This window comes from Leptidea sinapis, chromosome 4, assembly GCF_905404315.1.
Source record: "Leptidea sinapis chromosome 4, ilLepSina1.1, whole genome shotgun sequence".
NCBI lineage: Eukaryota > Metazoa > Arthropoda > Insecta > Lepidoptera > Pieridae > Leptidea > Leptidea sinapis.
In genome coordinates, this window is record NC_066268.1 from 12,035,342 (window position 1) to 12,056,299 (window position 20,958).

Consider the following 20,958-nt stretch of genomic DNA (forward strand, 5'->3'; position numbering starts at 1 on the left):
CTTGTGCGGTGTTTCCGGGACGATACGACATGGGTACCTTCAAGAAAAGCGCGTACACCTTCCTTAAAGGCCGGCAACGCTCTTGTGATTCCTCTGGTGTTGCAGGAGAGTGTGGGCGGCGGTGATCACTTAACACCAGGTGACCCGTACGCTCGTTTGTCCTCCTATTCCATAAAAAAAAAAAAAAAAAAAAAGTTAAAATAATGGTTTTGTAAGCTAATCCGATTCAAGGGTCAGATCAAAAACGATACCCTTAAAGTTTACAATCGTTTCCTTTTATTGTGAAGGGCTTCCAACAACTCGGCAGTCAGGCGATAGTGGTGTGGTAACTTACTTAAGGTTATACTCTAGTCATACCTTCTAATTGCTTATGAGGATATTTATGTATTACAAATCAACTATCGCCTTCGGTATTATTAATCAAAGTCAGGCCAAGATATATCCTACTAAAATCGGCGAACTTTTTAGGTTTTTTAATTTTTGTATAACATGTGTAACAACAAAATAAACTACTTTGAACTATCATCATCATCTACCAGAAGACGTCAAGGGCTGGACAAAAGCCCCCCCCCCCCCCCCCCAACAATCGGTCCTGCGCTACCCTCATCCAACCAATTCCGGCGATCTTGACTAGAAGGTCGGTCCATCTTATGAGGGGGCTACCAACACTACGTCTTCCGTTACGTACGTACTTTGGACCCACCGGCCATCTGTACGTCGAACTACGTGCCCTGCTAGTGGCCACTTCAGTATCGCAATCTAATTGGGCTTTGTCGGTGACTTTGGTTCTCCTACGGATCTCCTCATTTCTACTCCCTAAACTATGAGTTCATGATATTAGAGTTCCGATTAAACGCAAAAACAAAATCATTTTATCTCCCAATAACTAACTCTACTTACTGCCCAGAATTCGATGGTCTTCCGTGTTCCTATAAGCTATAATAAAAATTATGACCTTAAAAGGATCACCGAAAACAGCTCTTTTTAGAGGAGTGTTCACCAACAACCACTATGATATGGCACATATAGAAGATTTATTCTTGGTAATCTTCACTTGTACCCAATACAGTACCGATCGTGTAGTGTAAGTCTAGGTCCCAAGTTTAACCCCAACACTTTCTTTCACATTTACCCCATAAACTTTAACAATAAATCTACCTTCATGCCTTCTCCAAATCTCCTTAACAAGAACTGTCATCACCTCCTCTTTCACTCAACATCGCTCTCCGTTCTTATTTAAAGGTGTGTTCTTCTTTGAAGGTTTAAAAGTTTTGCTCGATTTCGTTCCAAACCACGCCAGCAAGGAGTCCGAATATTTTGTAAAATCTGAAGCACGGGAGCCGGGATTCGAAGACTACTTCGTATGGGCAGACGGTATCGAAGATCCTAACAATACGAATAATAAACTGCCACCTTCCAATTGGGTATGCTATTAGTACTTTTTATCTATGTACTTTGAAACATATATGCATATTTCTTAAGCAAAATTATTAAATGGTTTTAGACTTTGACTTGCAATAAAACAGAAGCCAGCTTGATTTCAGAAGGATATGATATGGATACTTTTATTATCAGTGGGAGGCTCCTTTGCACAGGACGCCGGCTAGATTATGGGCACCACAACGGTGCCTATTTCTGCCGTGAAGAAGTAATGTGTAAACATTACTGTGTTTCGGTCTGAAGGGCGCCGTAGCTAGTGAAATAACTGGGCAAATAAGACTTAACATCTTATGTCTCAAGGTGACGAGCGCTATTGTAGTGCCGCTCAGAATTTTTGGGCTTTTCAATAATCCTGAGCGGCACTACATTGTAATGGGCAGGGCGTATCAATTACCATCAGCTTAACGTCCTGCTCGTCTCGTAACGTATTATCATAAAAAAAATAAAAGAAAATTAACAAAAGAACAACCGACTTCAAAAACACTATTCCAGAACAATAGATATAATATGCATTAAAAAGTATAAAAATAATTGCGTATTTTTATACAATATAATTAATTAATCTAATTCTTGTTACGATTATTGTTATTTTTGGAATCGGTGTCATTCCGCCCGCTCTCGCCTCTTCAAGACTCAAGCACATCTCACCTATAACTTTTATGTAGTTACAAACCTATCTTGGACGACACCGGCTTTGGCTCTTTAAATCAAAAATTTTAATGTTACTAAATTTCAATTTCAAATTCAAACACAAATAAACTTTCTTCAAGTAGGCTAAAACTAAGCGCTTTTGAATAGTCACTATAAATATTTTTTAATTAGGTACTACATGTTCGAAAAAATATGAGCTCGTGAAAAGAACATACAAGAAACTCAACGGCCACTCTTTTCAATCAAATAGAGTATTTTACAATGGCTGTAATACACATAACAAATTAGTTTGTAAGGTTCTGCATCCAATATATGAATAGTGTTTAAATAATATAAATTATTTCAAAACTAATAAAGAATACAAAAAAAAACACGCTGAGATTCTTGCATCCGTTCTTCTCAGGTCTGAGGCATAAATTTTCGAATGGGTGGGAGTATATGACGTTCAATTAGTGATTTCTTATACTATTTGATATTTGAATTTCATATGATCATCAGGGGATTTAATAACTATCCAATACTTTCTCAGAATCCTACGGCATTGCGTAGAGAGAGACAGGGAGAGCAGAGAGTGAAGAGAGACAGAGAGGAGAGAGAGAGAGTAGAGACTGTGTGAACCCCGACAATTCAAGCAGCTCTACCAATAAATTGCCATGCTATTCTTCTTGAGAAGTTGAAGTTCTTCATTTTTGGTGGAAATTTTGTTACAAATGTTATTGTTAATTTAGTTCGACTGGTCAATGCCTAGGTTAGCCAGTTCGGCGGTTCAGCCTGGGAGTGGAGTGGCATTCGTCAGCAGTACTACTTGCATCAGTTCGCCGTCCAACAAGTGGACTTCAACTACCGGAACAAGGCTGTAAAAGATGAAATGCTTAACATTATGAGCTTCTGGCTAGACAAAGGTAACCATTCCTACTCACCATCAACACATAGTTAGGATAGAATTTTAATATTAATGTTATTACATTTCTTTATGAAAGGGACGAAACGAATAGGACGTTCAGCTGATGGTAATTGATCGCCCTGCCCATTACAACGCACGGCGGTCAGCATTCTTGGAAACCTCAAAAATTCTGAGCGGCACTGCAATTGCGCTCGTCACCTTGGGACATAAGATGTTAAGTGTCATTTGCCCAGTAATTTCACTAGCTACGGCGCCCTCCAGACTGAAACACAATAATGCTTACATTACTGCTTCACGGCAGAAATAGGCGCCGTTGTGGTAACCATAATCTAGCCGGCATCCTGTGCAAGGGAGCCTCCCACTAGTAATTTGATCTTAGTAGTAGTAGTAGTAGATAGAGCCTCTTGCTGCTAGACAACCGATGAAAACAGGCCAGTTTTATTACTTTAGTGTGCTTGACAAGCTATGTCTTACACTCGCGATTTGTATGTCATGTTGTGTTAGTGTGCGATCATTGCTCAAAATAGAGGTTAACTCATTTTTTTTCGATGTTTTCACAGCTGTCACAGTCTATCTATACGTATAAATTTTCGTAGAGATTATACAAAATAATGTAATAATATGGTACTAAAAGATTGTACTGGATCATTTAAATGCAGTTTTATATATATTTATATATAGAACGTCATTGTACGTAGTGGTTTTTAATGATATTTTTGTTGGTAACTTCAAAACCATCCGACCTTTGTGACTCACCACGTACTACTCACCCATAACTATTGTCAGTCTGTCGTTACTCCTATTAAAAAAAAAGAAAAATCATATTTTTCGCCTCATTCGGTCTGAAGGTCTGTATTTTTATACATTGTGACCTTGCTGGTTCATTATAATATGATTCATTTAGTAAAAAACTAATTTCTTTAAAATTAAAATGTCAACATTTCAAATATATAGCAATTAATGAAATAATAATGTATGAAAAATTATTACTTTTATCATTTGGAAATGAGGAATGTTCTTAATTTGTATTACACGAAAAATAAGTAAAGGAAATCAAAATAAAAACCATTTTAATGCTTACTTAAGCTTACACTACATTTTACATTTTTAATACATAGTGCAAATAATGCTATTACAGAATTAAATATAATCAAATGAAAATACTGCAATTATCAACAAATAAGTCGTTCATAAAATTTTGTTTTAAAATTGCAGTTATATTAATTTATACTGCAATTATGTTGACTGTTGCTTCTCAATATATTCTTGATAATGTAATGTATATTCATAGGCACATAAGTGAATTTGCCAGAAACTGTCATAACCATAATGTTAACACCAGGAACAGTTAAAATCAGCTTATAATGACTACTACTTGGCTAAGTCGAGTTAGTAAGTCTTTTGTGAGGCGATGTATACGCTTTCACAACAAGATCCCAGAAAATGTTCAAAACAAAAGTATTACGTTATTCAAAAGAATTGTTAAAAAAGGTTTGTCTAGTAAAGGTTACTATGACATAAATGACTTTCTTAATGATACCACAGATTGGGAATGGAGCGACCGCCCTCAGGCTATTAAATAAAAAGTTTAATTGTACAATATTACTTTGTAAACATATATTTTGATGAAAAAAAAGCCCGCAGAGTTTGTTGCGACCGTCCTTCTCAGGCCTGAGGCATTCATTTTGGAATGGGTGGTAGTTTTTCTTTGACTTTCAATAAGTGATGTCACATCCTATTTTGAATAAAAATATTTGAATTTGAATGTGAATTTATGATTATAAAGTTAATTAATTATAATAATAAAGAACAATAACTATAAAAACCGTTGCGTATTCTGAATCTGATCCTTATGTTTGTATATTAATGCTTTTATAATAGGATCCCAGAAAATGTTCAAAAAAAATTTTACCAGTGACGTAATTCAAAAGAATTGCTAAAAACGTGTATGTGGTAAAGTTATAACATAAATGACTTTTTTGATACCACAATAAAAAAAAAGAAGGCTGCTGAGTTCGTACAAGCCCGTTCTTCTGAGGTGTAAGGCATAAATTTTCGAATAGTTTTTGACGTTCAATCAATGATTCTAAATCCAATTTTGTATAGTAATATTTTAAATTGAATTTGAATGGAGTTCTAATTTCTTTAATAATAATAATATCATTTATTTCAGGCCATAGCCCATATCATGTTAATAGAATGTTATTCTAGGGTTAGTAACACATTAAATAAATTTATTTGAACACTTTAATTTTAACAGCCAATGTCTATTCATTATATTTTCAAATTTATTCATTACATTTAAAATAACATTGGAACTTTTACTAATGCGATCTCTAATCGAAAAAATCTTTTTTCTAATTACTGCATAAAAATCATTACAATGCAAACATTAAGGAAGTGCTAAAATAACGCGGCAGGCCCATAAACATTCTAAATGCGTTGGTATATTGAACTCTTAAGATGTTCATGTCCTTACGCGTATAATTAACCCAAAGATGGCTTGCATAAAAAGACTGACAATATGAGGTAAACAGAAGCTTTTTAACATTTTTACTACACTGCTTAAATCTTCTTATAATCATATTAGATCTTACGGCATAACTTCGCCTTTCCCTTTAAGGTGCTGATGGATTTCGAATCGATGCTCTACCATTTCTGATGGAAGCAAATCCTGCAAACTACGGCGGTAGATACCCCAACGACCCACTAAGTGGACTTGTACAATTCGAATCCCACCAACTTGGATACACAATACCATTGTACACTAAAGACCTCATTGAATTGTACGACGTTGTGTATGAATGGAGAGAGTTTGTAGATCGTTATGTGCAGGACAAAGGAGGCGACACTCGGTAAGAAAATAAGTCTTGAATGAGCATGTTGGGATATATTCAAGAGAAGTTTTAACGAGATGTGTTGTACTGGATATATTTTACGCTCTTTTTAATTTGAGATATCATGCAAACGAGATTTACCGTATTATTCATTGGTTTAGATATAATAACACAAATATAATCATTTATATGTTTTAGTGTACATATAGGGTACGTATACGAAAATTAATTTGTTCATTTAGGTCAGAGAAATACCAATTATGAATTTTCAAATCCCTACTTAATAATTTAAATGTGAATGTAATTTTGTATTTAATTTAATATAACGCTTTCACGCCTAAAACACCGAACTGATTTTGATAAAATTTAGTATAGAGATAGACTAGAGCTTGAAAAAGGACAAAAAGCTACCATTTATTGCAAAAAAATAAATGGAGGGGTTGAAATAAGGGATGGAAATTTGTATGGAAAATCGTCATTATCAAAGATAAAACCATGAAACATTGTATTTAGACACTTAAAACATTTGTTAGAGCATTTTTGAGACTTTGACTTATGAAATAGGAGATAAAAGTTCACAGGGAAATACTATTAAAGAGACTGTCCACAATGACAAGGGATATACGCTGTATCATAGAAAAGTGACGCAGCGGAAAGAGTAAATTGTATTTGTATTATTTGAAAATATCCTAAAAAATAAATTGCCAAAAGTAACTATTCAACGCGCATAAAGTCGCGGGTAAAAGCTAGCATTATATATTTTAGCCTTAGGTTATATACAGCCGTTTTCAATAACGTGTCTCTAGTTTCGGTTACATAGCTGTCACCGTTTAAGGCGATACTAAATGCCAGCGACCTTGAGCGATATGAGTTCACGGCTTCCGGCCCGCCATCTATGTAACAAAGCCAATATTTTCAAAATTCTTGCGTGGAAAACAGTTTATATGCTTACAATCCTCGTTATCCACTACCAAATCTGAATAAATGAACCTACACAAAAATGTACAACCAATAAGAATAACTTTTCTGAGAGAAGTACCAAAAAAATGCGTCACGCCATGCCAAAAAACTTGTTTAACTTCAAAGAAATGTGGTAGTTCAAAAAGGCTCGGCAGTGTTAACTATAACCAACAGCAAGCATTAGCAACCTACAAATAAGACTTAAGGATATGTGTAACAGGATTAAGTAGTCTTCATAGCTCGAAATGATATACTTTACCACAAAACTTGTCGAAAAACACCATGTTTACGTGTTTTCTGCTTACTCTTCGCCTTAATGACAAGATCTTATCTATCCAGAGCTATGTCCAATATAGTAATAGTCCAATGCTTTATGTCGATAGGTTATAGAAATATAAGAAAGTGTAAAAGGATAGATTGCATCATTTTAGCTGTTATAGTAAAGGTTTAAGTAAAATTTAACGTTGACAGTAACGCTGACTTTAACGTAGACTGTGGAATGTATTGCACCATCGTATTCCTTGGCAATTGGCATAGTTAAAGTTAAAAAGTGAAATATCAAGTCAATATCGAATATTCATCTGAATATTTTGACAGGTCGCTATGTAGCTATAAACTATTAACAATAGCTTTAACCAGCGAAGATTGGATGGTTACGGTTAACAGTTAAAGTTATGACGTCATCTAAAAATTGTAAAATGGAGCAACAAATTTTTTGCTTAACCGGTACTTTACCATGTTTGTTTGTTTGTTTGACGAGAGGAGAAGGACGTTCAGCTGATGGTAATTGATACACCCTACCCATTACAATACACTGCCGCTCAGATTTCTTGAAAAACCCAAAGAGTCTGAGCGACACTACAATTGCGCTCGTCACCTTGAGACATGTGATGTTAAGTCTCATTTGCTCAGTAATTTCACTAGCTACGTCGCCCTTCAGACCGACACATAGTAATGTTTACGCATAACTGCTTCACAACCGAAATAGGCGCCGTTGTGGTACCCATAATCTAGCCGGCTTCCTGTGCAAAGGAGCCTCCCACTGGTAGTTGGTTCAATTCAGCCTTAAAGTAATTACGACACAATTATAATTATAAGTTTGGGTATTGCATGATAAGCATCTCAATGTAGGATAATTTTCCAGGGTTCTATTCTCAGAAGGGTATGCCAATGTGACAATGACAATGTTATATTATGGAAATGAGCGCGGTGCTACCGGGACACATTTCCCATTCAATTTCGACTTTATAACAGATTTATCAGTAAAGTCGAATGCGCGAGATTTTGTATATGTCATACTTAGATGGCTCACATACATGCCGTATGGAGGTACTCCGAACTGGGTAGTAAGTAACGTTTTATGTCATTACATTACAATTCACAGCGGTACCATTGCGATACTGCTCACAATTTTAACGTTCAATCAATGATTGGCGCACCCCAGCTCGATCCATTTGACCGCGTGCAACGTAGAGCAGTTTGAATTGTGGGGGACCCAGTGCTCTGTGAACGGCTGCATCACTTGGCGTTGCGTAGAGAAGTCGCTTCATTGTGTGTCTTCTACCGCATTTATCACGGGGAGTGTTCCGAAGAGCTGTTTAACCTTATTCCTGCCGCCGAATTCCACCTTCGCACGACACGCCACAAGTTAGGATATCATCCTCACCATCTGGATGTGTGGCGGTCCTCCACAGTGCGGTTTTCAAGGAGCTCTCTTCCACCTACCACAAAGCTGTGGAATGAACTTCCTTGTGCGGTGTTTCCGGGACGATACGACATGGGTACCTTCAAAAAAAGCGCGTACACTTTCCTTAAAGGCCGGCAACGCTCCTGTGATTCCTCTGGTGTTGCAAGAGATTGTGGGCGGCGGTGATCACTTAACAACAAGTGACCCGTACGCTCGTTTGTCCTCCTCTTCCATAAAAAAAAATTATCCTGAGCGGCACTGCATTGTAGTGGGAAAGATGAAAGATTCTCAAAAAAAAAAATCCAACCCCCCATACTAAGCGTTGCCAGTCCCATACCATCCCATAAGAAGATATTATAACATAGGAAATAAATATGAAATGTTAAAAAAAAATTAGCGCCTGCCACGAAGCTATGGCAATGTTGGTCGTTATTGCAGGCAACACTTTTCTATTTATTATATCTTTTATTTAATATTTAAACCAGATAAGTTTGCGTTAAATAATTCTGTTATGCATTATTAATTTCGAAGGCTCATTCAATGTCCAAACTTAAAAATTTAACAACTTTTAAAATTTGTCAAGTCAATATCATATTTTTCGGAGGGAGAACAAAACAATGATTTGGTCCTAACGTTAATTATCACAAGTTTTAGAATGATGCTTTCATTAGATTTAATGATTTACAAAATAAAATTAAAGCTATTATATTTTAATGTAACAAAGCATAAAATTTCGTCATGATAATTTTTAGTTTGGGAATCATGACAACAGCAGAATGCCAAGTCGTTTCCGTGACTCAATGGTGGATGGTCTCAACGCTCTCAATATGCTGCTTCCTGGAGTGGCCGTCACCTACCAAGGTGAAGAAATTGGAATGAAAGATGGCTACGTCAGCTGGGAAGACACTGTAGATGTTGAAGCGTGCAACCGTGGTGATCAAGATACCTACCATCTATATTCCAGAGACCCCGCCAGAACACCGTACCATTGGAATAATTCCACCAATGCTGGATTCAGTGACGCTGAAAGAACATGGCTGCCAGTCGCAGAAGATTACCCAGAACTAAACCTTGCTAAACAAAAGAAAGACACTCGGAGCCACTTTAAGGTAGGATTTATTTTATTTAGCCTTTACGTGTTTTATTAAATCATGAAAAATACGGACTACTGGATCTAGTGACGTTACATTTCAGTACAATTCAGAATAAACAGCGTAAAGAGTTAAAATTGAAAGAGGAAATAGAACCTTATCTAGTGTATATAATTATTGAGATTTCGGTAAACTATATGTCTTAGTACTTTGTTTCCAAGACTATGGACCACACTGAATAATTATTTCTGAAGTTTTAACAGAAGTATTAGTAATTTTCGCCACATGTAATGTGTAATGATATTTGTAGAGAGACAAAAAATTAGTAATTGAGATTTAGGAAAAAGGAGACAGTTCGGATCCGGCGAACTACAGGCCTATTGCTATCACCTCCCTGCTCTCTAAAATCATGGAGAGCATAATTAGCCGCCAGCTTTTAGTATACCTAGAGGGTCACCAGTTGATCAACGACCGACAGTACGGCTTTCGCCATGGACGGTCGGCAGGTGATCTTCTAGTATACCTAACACATAGATGGGCGGCGGCTATTAAAAGCAAGGGGGAAGGCCTGGCAGTTAGCCTGGATATAGCGAAGGCCTTTGATCGTGTATGGCACAAGGCGCTTCTCTCAAAACTTCCATCATTTGGGCTTCCCGAGAGCTTGTGCAAGTGGACCTCCAGCTTCTTCACTGGGCGTGGCATACAGGTCGTTGTCGACGGATATTGCTCGAACCCGAAGCCCGTGAATGCTGGAGTGCCCCAAGGCTGTGTGCTATCTCCTACGCTGTTTCTTCTGCATATCAATGATATGTTGGACACCTCCAACATACATTGCTATGTGGACGACAGCACTGGTGATGCCGTATACACGGGCCATGCAGGTCTCTCTCGGGAAACCGTCGACCAGTGCCGGGAGAAACTTGTGTCTTCTATCGAGTCCTCTCTCGAGAAGGTCGCGGAATGGGGTAAATTGAACCTTGTCCAATTTAACCCCCAGAAGACTCAAGTTTGCGCGTTTACCACTAAAAAAAACCCCATTTGTCGTATCACCGCTCTTCGAGAACACTTCTCTTAAAGCCGCGCCTAGTATCGGAATACTGGGTCTCGAAATCTCGAGCGATTGCCAATTCCGTGGCCATCTGAAGGGCAAAGCCAAATTGGCTTCGAAGAAGCTGGGCGTCATCAATAGAGCACGGCAATACTTCAAGCCGGCCCACATTCTAGCGCTCTACAAAGCGCAGGTCCGGCCACACATGGAGTATTGCTGTCATCTCTGGTCTGGCGCACCACAGTATCTGCTCGATCCATTTGACCGCGTGCAACGTAGAGCAATTCGAATTGTCGGGGACTCAGTGCTCTGTGAACGGCTGGATCTCTTGGCGTTGCGTAGAGACGTCGCATCATTGTGTGTCTTCTACCGCATTTATCACGGGGAGTGTTCCGAAGAGCTGTTTAACCTGATTCCTGCCGCCGAATCCCACCTTCGCACGACACGCCACAAGTTAGGATTTCATCCCCACCATCTGGATGTGTGGCGGTCCTCCACAGTGCGGTTTTCAAGGAGCTTTCTCCCTCGTACTACAAAGCTATGCAATCAGCTTCCTTGTGCGGTGTTTCCGGGACAATACGACATGGGTACCTTCAAAAAAAGCGCGTACACCTTCCTTAAAGGCCGGCAACGCTCTTGTGATTCCTCTGGTGTTGCAAGAGAATGTGGGCGGCGGTGATCACTTAACACCAGGTGACCCGTACGCTCGTTTGTCCCCCTATTCCATAAAAAAAAGGAATGTAACAAAGTGACTGCTTATTCATTAAGTATATTGAGAAAAATTAAAAAAATAAACATTTTAAGTTTTGCCTCTTAATCTATTCTTGAAATGTACATTCTTGTTATGTATATACATAAGCACATAAACGATTTTTTAGAAACTCTGATAATCATAATATTGACACCAGGATCAAATATAAACTTGTTATGCATCTAGTATTTGGTATTGATATTTATAAATGGACCTATTAATTGTGATATATGATTGATAAAAAAAAATCATTTCCTAGGTTTACCAATCTCTAACAACGTTACGAAAGCAAGAGCAATCACTATCCCATGGTGACTACTCCATCAGAGCTCTATCTAGCAGCTGCTTCTATCTGGTGAGGTACCTGAGGACTTTTGATACTATTGTTCTGCTCTTCAACGTGGCGGAGACGGAAGACCACATAGACTTGAGCCAAGTGGACCATTTGAAGTTGCCAGCTACTGTCTATGTAGCAAGCGTATTTTCTTCGAGAGCTAAAGGGTATGATTTACTTAAATTTAATAGAATAATTGATGTTCTTTGCAATTATATACTAAGCAAAAGTAACAAGGGTGAATACAAAACTCCGATACATTGAAATTTAGAAATAATAGTAACACAACAGTTAGAGATCCATTGAAAATTGTTCTATTTGGTCATTTATTCTGCAATGGTTGAAACGAGATTCTAAATCAGATAATTCAACAAAACCTTAACAATGAATTTAAATAACCAAAAACTATAAGATGTTAGTTAGATTTCTCTATCTACTTATGCTGAGAATAAGTTTCGATTACCAAGGTTCGTTACTAAGTATTTTAATTAATTTTTTTCAGGGATCAAATCGAAAGCCAACTATTAAGATTATTGCCGGGAGAGGCTGTAGTCCTCAAATCAAAACCAGTATAAATGGGGAATTGCGACTCGATTGTAAATACTGTAAATATTATTTTATTTTAAATTAGTAAAAATATATTTATTTTTCTGATACTATGTTTTTAATTCTACGCGTTTTATGAAACTCACATACAAGATTTTGAATATGGATGCGTGATATACTACATTCAAAGTGATCCTCAAGGAAATTTTATTTATTATTTTCATAGTAATGAACTGTAATACGATACGGTACGACTATCTATGAAAAGAAAAGTTTTCTCCTTATGATGATTGTAATTTGATATAATAAGAATATAATAAGTACATACTTCTTATTGGCCGATAGCGCACTAGCATTTCTTCTGATGTTGCAAGTGAAAATAAGAAGGCTAATTAAACATCTTTAATTCAATAGAAATCACGTAAACACGTCATTTATCCCGATTCTTCGCGACTAAAAACAAAAGAGATTGTGATCAAACTTGGCTACTCTGTTGGTGATTTTTGTTACAAAGTATATTTGGGTACTATCTCGACACTATCTGAGTTGGAGCAAGTTCTTCTACAATCTAATAACCTATTACAACAAAGAAGAAGAGTAGATCATCAATATAAACAAATATTAATATGAATGGACCAAGTGTAGATCCTTGGTATACCTGCTTTAGTCACGCGCCACGGAAACTGATTTCAATTAAAGTTAATTGTTTGTATTTTAATTGCTTAGTCTTAGATGTAGAAAATCGTAATAAAACGCAATGTTTCGTGAAAAATTAACTTTTCTATTTAGTGATTCATTGTGTACGCGCTCAAATGCCTTGTCTAAAGCAACTTGCGACTTTTCAAATGACTTGTCTTGTTTTACACATGCGATAGAAATTAAACTGCAGCATCAATAGTGGCATAATACCTGGCATAAGCACAAACCTTGTTAATATACAAGGCAGATGATGAATTAATTTAAAATAAAATAGATTAAATTCTCCGACGAATCCATCCACGTTCTCATTACATTTAAAAAAAATAATATCATATGTGCTCCTAATCATCTTGAATCAAATTTGTGCAGATCCAGTATAAGTCGTTTGGGATTGATTAAAAATTTCACATTTATAGCATACGTATAGTCCACTTCCTAGGTCCACTATAACTAAATAATGTTATCAATATTTAATTCAAACATATTATTAACAAATATATGAATGACATAACATGCACCAATAAAGTGATAACTCTGTTGACAAAAGAAGAAGAGTTGATGTAGTCTATACAAACTTTAGCAAGGCATTTGACCTGGTTCCCATTTCAGTTCTCCTTATATTTTTTTTTTTTTTTTTTTTTTTATGGAATAGGAGGACAAACGAACGTACGGGTCACCTGGTGTTAAGTGATCACCGCCGCCCACACTCTCCTGCAACACCAGAGGAATCACAAGAGCGTTGCCGGCCTTTAAGGAAGGTGTACGCGCTTTTCTTGAAGGTACCCATGTCGTATCGTCCCGGAAACACCGCACAAGGAAGCTCATTCCACAGCTTCGTGGTACGAGGAAGAAAGCTCCTTGAAAACCGCACTGTGGAGGACCGCCACACATCCAGATGGTGGGGATGATATCGTAACTTGTGGCGTGTCGTGCGAAGGTGAAATTCGGCGGCAGGAATCAGGTTGAACAGCTCTTCGGAACACTCCCCGTGATAAATGCGGTAGAAGACACACAATGAAGCGAAGTCTCTACGCAACGCCAAGTGATCCAGCCGTTCACAGAGTACTGGGTCCCCGACAATTCGAGCTGCTCTGCGTTGCACGCGGTCAAATGGATCGAGCTGATACTGGGGTGCGCCAGACCAGAGATGACAGCAATACTCCATGTGAGGCCGGACCTGCGCTTTGTAGAGCGCTAGAATGTGGGCCGGCTTGAAGTATTGCCGTGCTCTATTTATGACGCCCAGTTTCTTTGAAGCCAGTTTGGCTTTGCCCTCCAGATGGCCACGGAATTGGCAATTGCTCGAGATTTCGAGACCCAGTATTCCGATACTAGGCGAGGCTTTAAGTGTTCTCGAAGAGCGGTGATACGGCAAATGGGGTTTTTTTAGTGGTAAACGCGCAAACTTGAGTCCTTATAAAATTATCAGCATATGGTATAGCTGGATCTATATTGGACTGGTTAAAATCTTACTTCAATAATCGGTGTTTCTATGTTGTTGCAAATGGTTATGACTCTATAAAGTTTAACATTACATCTGGAGTTCCTCAAGGCTCGCACCTAGGCCCTTTACTTTTTAATACCTTCATTAATGACCTGCCAAATAGTTTTCAACACTCAACACCCTTCATGTTTGCTGATGACCTTAAGCTCCTTAAGATCATTGAGGACTTTGAAGACGCTAAACTCTTACAGGAAGATCTAAATCGATTGTATCATTGGTGTAAGGTTAACGGAATGGTACTTAACACAGAAAAATGTTCTTGTATATCGTTCACTCGGAATAATCCTGAAGTTAAACCCAATTATTACCAAATATTATCAGGGATCTTGGTGTGGTCTTTGACGAGAAGCTAACATTTATTCCACACATAAATAATATAGTCAGTAAAGCTTCAAAGATGTTGGGTTTTGTCCTGAGGCACAGCAAAGTATTCCGAAATGTACACACCAAAATACTTTTATATAACAGCTTGGTAAGAAGTGTACTAGAGTATGGTAGTGTCATATGGAGGCCACATTATTCAACACACTGCCTTAGAATTGAGAGGATACAAAGGCGTTTTCTCTATCATCTAGCTTTCTCTCAAAGAAAAGCTAAAGAACTTTTTTCGTATAAAGAAAGGCTAACATATTTTAATATACATAGCTTGAGCCAAAGAAGAGATTTGTTGGATTTGATGTTTCTATATAAGAGCCTTAACAACATCTATGATAATCCTGATTTAGTTTCCAAGATTAAATTTAATGTTCCCTTTCGATATCCCCGCAAAGCAATAACACTTCTTCAAAGACCTTTCCGAAAAACTGTTCTCGGCAATAACTCACCAATTTCCAGGATGTCTAAAATACTAAACGATAGTTGCAAATATTTAGAACCTTTCGGGGACTCACTCAAAACATTCCGAAGTAAAATTTTATTATGTGATAAATTAAATAATTTGTAATATTAACGAGATATATTTTATATTTAACTGATTTCAATTTAGCGTACTACCTAGAACTATTTCTCTGTGTTTTTTTTTTCGGTAATGAGTTAATACGTTTTTTAAATTATGTATAAGTACTTCATTTGATATAAATATTTGTAAGCTTTATATTAATTGCGTGCTGTATCTACCTTAAACGATAAGGCATTTAGAATTAACTTTAGATTAAATATTTTATTGTTGCTTGAATTAATGTAATTATCACTGGTGGATCGAATAAATAAATAAATAAATAATAATATGATCGGTTCTATTTCGGACCAACAATACTACTATGAGTATTCTAGTTTTACAAGAGTCTCGCAATTCCGCTTTTATTATTTAAAATAATGGTAATATTGTGAAATGTCGAATAGAGTATTATATTGGTGTGGAACGGATGTACAGGCGTCGGGCAGGGTGCCGAGAGCAGTTGGCAAGGATTCGATATATGTTACCACAATTTCAAATTGCATTTTAAACGAAAAATCACGATGGAACTCGTGATACTGTGAAAATTATTGTTGAATTTTAAATTAATATCAAAATGCTATATAATACTTAAATTGAAAACATTTTTTGGATCTTATCGAGAAATTTTAGCATCAACATTTAAAGAAATCCAAAATATAAAAATAGTAGCCACAATAAAGAAGGTATTCTTCTTAGGTAGTGCGGTATGTAAAACATTAATTTTAGTTCTTCTGTACTACAAATAACCGAAATCAACAAGCTGTAATTAAAGGTAAAATTATGTGCTTGTGTTTTCAATTTACCACGAACAACATCGATTATATTATGATTTGCATGTAATTGTGGATTAACTACTGACATACAACATGACAAAGCATTTTATATAATTCTAACGTTAATACCGGTCTGCATATCCGACACAATAGTGATGTGCGAGTAACAAAGCCCGGGGAATTATGATTAATTGTTATTTATTCCTGAACAAGCCATGATTTCGAATATTATTTTTTTACAATTGCTAGTCAAAAGTAAGTCCATCTATATGTAATTAGTAGGTACCACTAGTAAATATATTATTCAATGATACAATTGTATAAATATAAAACACTTTTTGAAAGATTAAAACGCGTGTAATTATAACTATGTTTTTACATTAGATTTATGCCTAAAAGTTATATTTTTATTATTATTTTAGTTAACCCGTTTCCAGACCTTTCCAGATCTCGTTTTAAGTCAAGATAGTATTCGTCATAGGTAGTTTTCATTGTGAAGTTTAGCGCCATTTATTGCCTCGGAGGTTGTATTTGCTATAGACAGGTGGTTTTTATAATGAATAAAAAACTTTTTTTTTATGACAATAAGGGACGAGACGAGCAGGACGTTCAGCTGATGGGAATTGATACGACCTGCCCATTACAATGCAGTGCCGCTCGGGATTCTTGAAAAATCCAATAACTCTCAGCGACACTACTATTGCGCTCGTCGCCTTGAGACTAAAGGTGTTAAGTCTCGTTTACCCATTAATTTCACTAGTTACGGTGCCCTTCTGACCGAAACACAAAAATGCTAACACATTACTGCTTCAGAAATAGGCGCCGTTGTGGTTCCCATAATGAAGCCGGCATCCGGTGCAAAGGAGTCTCCCACTGGTATACGTAACTGTTACGCATTGTTTCACCGCAATTGAAAAATTAGAATAGTGAAATATAAGAGTTATACGAAATCTGGAACACTCATTGTACTAATTATTTACTACAAGAACGCTCGCATACGACGCAATCCTTTACACTATATATTGCTACAATAGCAATGGTTGATTAGAAATGTCTTCTCTACGTATAATATAAAATGTAGTTTTATTTTATTCGTAAGAGCTTAAAGAGACGAAGTTGGCTCTTTTCTATCTTATTAAACAATTAATTACCTTTTTTTTATTTTGAATCTGTATACAATAATAGAACATGATTATGTATATTTAAAAAATTATAAGTAAACTACTTACAAAGTACTAATCAGAGATATGGATGGATACATATCTATCTCAAGCCGTATCATTAAAAAATTATCAAGATGTTGAGAAGAAATTCAGAAATGAATTCAACTAAGCTGGAATAAATACTGAAGTTCAAAGTTCATTTTTAAAAACAAAGGTAAAGCTAGAAAGACTTCAAAAGCTGTGTCACGCCGACTCTAATGTACGAGTATTATTATCACATTTTGCATTGAATTTACAACATTTTATAAATAGTACAACATAATATGGAATGATTTTTTCAAACTTGAGGTTGATGGACAAAATATTTATTACCAAGATATAAGAGTAATAACTACAAAATGAAAAACGCAAACAGAGAAAAATAAAACTGGACAAGACGTAAAACGATAGCTGAAGTCGTATCATGGTATCCGAGAGATTCAGAACCAAACAACCTGGTAACGACCTGGTCAAACGAAATAATCACTTTTGAAAGAGTTTTTCAGACCGATCAACGAAAAACAATTAAAGTTAAAGATGTTTGCGCTGCAGTGGAATATCCAAGAATTTTTACACTAGAACTCTTTAGACTGCGTCTAAATTTCATTCTTGGCCAAAAATATTACAAAAATGTTCTCCTATTTATGAACTGTAAGGATCAACAACCTTGCAGGTCATCTGGTGATAAGTCACCACCATCACTCCTCATCATCATTATCATCAGCCGGAAGACGTCCACTGCTGGACAAAGGCAACCCCTTAAGATTTCCACGACGATCGGTCCTGTGCTGCCCCCATACAACGTATTCCGGCGATCTTGACCAGATCGTCGGTCCATCTTGTGGGGCCTACCAACACTGCGTCTTCCGGTGCGTGGTCCCCATAATCAAGCCGGCAGGGGCGTGCATTAGTTTCCTAGCAAGGTAGGCACTGTGGATCTCACTAGTCGTAGTTGAGCTTAAGGATATGCAAAAATTGATTACCGTAGGTATATAGTATTTAGTGTAAGAAAAAAATTTATAAGTGGGTGTTCAATAGAAGTTTGGTTATAAAATAACGCAACCAAATTAAACTAGGTATGTCTTTGTTCAACTCTCAGGTTGTGGATTCATCTTTAGGATCTACTTTTCTGTTGATAACCTGATCAACCCCAATAACTGTTTAATAGGAAATTGACTTGAGATGTCGCTCTTTCAAATATAAACAATTAAAATTAAACTAAATCAACATTAACTAACTAACATCAACACTAGTGCTATATTTATTTCGGTTTATAAGGACGTGGGCACTGCCTACTGACTGATGGTAACAGGGAAGGAGGAGGGAAGAAGACCAAGAGGAAGGAGCCCCATGTGATGGACCGATCAGATTCACATTGTCCACGACGCTCTACACTCTGCTTCCGATAGGGGCAGATGGCGGGAAATAATACGCAACAAAGTACTCTGTCGAGATGATCACGACCCTCAGCACTGAGGAAACCGATGCGAGGAGGAGAGGCACTGCCTAATTGCCTATATGATATGCACGTCCCTGCTAGCCGGCCCTCCCTCCTAGGCCTAAATGTGTCAAGGTCTCAGGCTAATAAACACGGACTATTTCCCTTATTGCCTTCGTACTCGTATTAAACTATCGATAGTGTATTTGTGTTCTTTTGGAGTTAATTTCCACAAACATCTCGTACCTCGGCCCCTCTCTAATAAGGTACGTTTAATTACCTGCTCCATTGCACCGTGTCATGTGGCTAGCGACGCTCGTGTCTCTCCTGACCGCCGCAGCGGCACGCTCGGAGGTGACAAGATCATTAGAAAATAACACAATATACTACAGAATACTCGTGGACTCCTTTAAAGATTCAGATGGTGATGGTCTGGGTGATCTACAAGGTATCGTATTTTTTTCTTTTAATATATTTCACTATATATATGAAAATGGTCTATGTTGAGGCTCAATAACGCCTAAACCACTGATCGTATCGACATAAAACTATCACCATTCGATGCGAAATTTATCCTCAATAATTTATGGCTACCTATTTTACGAATTTCAACGATCCTTCCTTTTAAAATTCGCCCTGTAAAAGGCTGGAACTGCTAGTTTCATATAAACAGAAAAGTTACGCAACTTTTTAGAACCAAAATAACCATATTAAATCAATTATATTAGTGATTACTGAATGAGAAATTATAAAACGGATGATAATAAATATTCATTGATTTCTGTAATTTATTATTGTCGGCTAAATCTAATATATAAAATTCTCATGTCGCGGTGTTTGTAGTTAAACTCCTTCGAAACGGCTTGACCAATTCTCATGAAATTTGAGTGCATATTGGGTAGGTCTGAGAATCGGAGAACATCTATTTTTCATCCCTCTAAATGTTAAGGACCACCCTTAACATTTAGAGTTTTTTTCACGCCATTTTTTTTTAATTGTTTTGATATTAAAAAATACATACAACTTCAAATTTTCACCCATCTACCATCAACAGTTACTTTTGTATCGCGATTTTAATATCGGCAATACAACGTTTGCTGGGTCAGCTAGTAAATATATAAAATCCAGTCTTTATAATAAATATAAAAAAGGGGTGTGTGAGAACTAATGCACGCACGCAAGATGTTATTCGTCTTTTGGGTAATAAATTAAAAATCCTTAAAAATTTCTATTCCTCGTGCTATATTATGTTTGTAGAAGAAACAATATTCTAATAAATAAGGTTTTCAATAGAACCAACGAAAATATTATTATATCGCATAATTTAGTTAAATAACGTATATATTTTTAAACTTGTATATAAATTTATTTAATTCTCGTTCATTAATTGTGGTTCAGTAGACATATATAATACAAATGGTCTCGTTAACCAGCTAACATCAGGGTGTCGAATTTGCGTGACGGTGTGCGCGCATCGTAAAAATTCACTCTGATAATTTTTCCTTAACGCGTCAAAAGAAGTAAAATTAAAAAACATCTTCAAAAATTATGACCTAAATGTTAAGCTCAATGATAGCTTTTTGGTGTCGGTCACTTAGATGCTTCTTAGATATAAATGGAACTGAAAATGACGCTATAGTAGACATCTTAGAAACATAAATATCATCTGTTTTAGTTTTTTATATTCATTAATATTACCAATTAGAAGATATAATTACTTACCTGTTTTTAAATAAAATGTTATTCGAAGTCTTTGACAACAATTCCAAATGTTTTTGGCATAACCAGGGGTAGAACTAGGCATGTTCTACAATAGAAAAAACAAAGAGCAAAATATATTTATTGACGTTACATTTATGGAGACACAAAGAATAAACTCAACAACAGTAAGCTTACGATATCATCATCATCAACCCCAAGACGTCCACTGCTGGACAAAGGCCTACCCCAAAGATTTCTACGACGATCAGTCCTGCGCTGCCCTCATCCTACGTATTCCGGTGATCTTGGCCGGATAGTCGGTCCATCTTGTGGGGGTCCATCCTACCAACACTGCGTCTTCCGGTTCGTGGTCGCCATTCAAGGACTTTACTGTCCCAATGGCTATCTGTCCGTATGTATGTGCTCTAACCACTGCCACTTCAGTTTCGCAACCA

The 20,958-nt window shown here is 36.7% G+C and overlaps 2 protein-coding genes across 2 annotated transcripts in view; one reads left to right on the forward strand and one right to left on the reverse strand.

Annotated features, from left to right (window-relative positions):
* The window catches only part of LOC126979894 (maltase 1-like), a 36,589-nt gene extending 18,528 nt beyond the window's left edge, over positions 1–18,061 (forward strand). Inside the window, exons 4-11 of the mRNA XM_050829471.1 lie at positions 1,261–1,424; positions 2,840–2,993; positions 5,619–5,850; positions 7,937–8,138; positions 9,232–9,588; positions 11,629–11,870; positions 12,206–12,308; positions 18,038–18,061. Of these exons, the coding sequence (XP_050685428.1) occupies positions 1,261–1,424; positions 2,840–2,993; positions 5,619–5,850; positions 7,937–8,138; positions 9,232–9,588; positions 11,629–11,870; positions 12,206–12,278 (1,424 nt within the window). The 3' untranslated portion in view covers positions 12,279–12,308; positions 18,038–18,061. The remainder of the gene's footprint in view (positions 1–1,260; positions 1,425–2,839; positions 2,994–5,618; positions 5,851–7,936; positions 8,139–9,231; positions 9,589–11,628; positions 11,871–12,205; positions 12,309–18,037) is intronic.
* The window catches only part of LOC126979932 (uncharacterized), a 135,276-nt gene that overhangs the window by 95,574 nt on the left and 18,744 nt on the right, over positions 1–20,958 (reverse strand). The window lies entirely within an intron of this gene.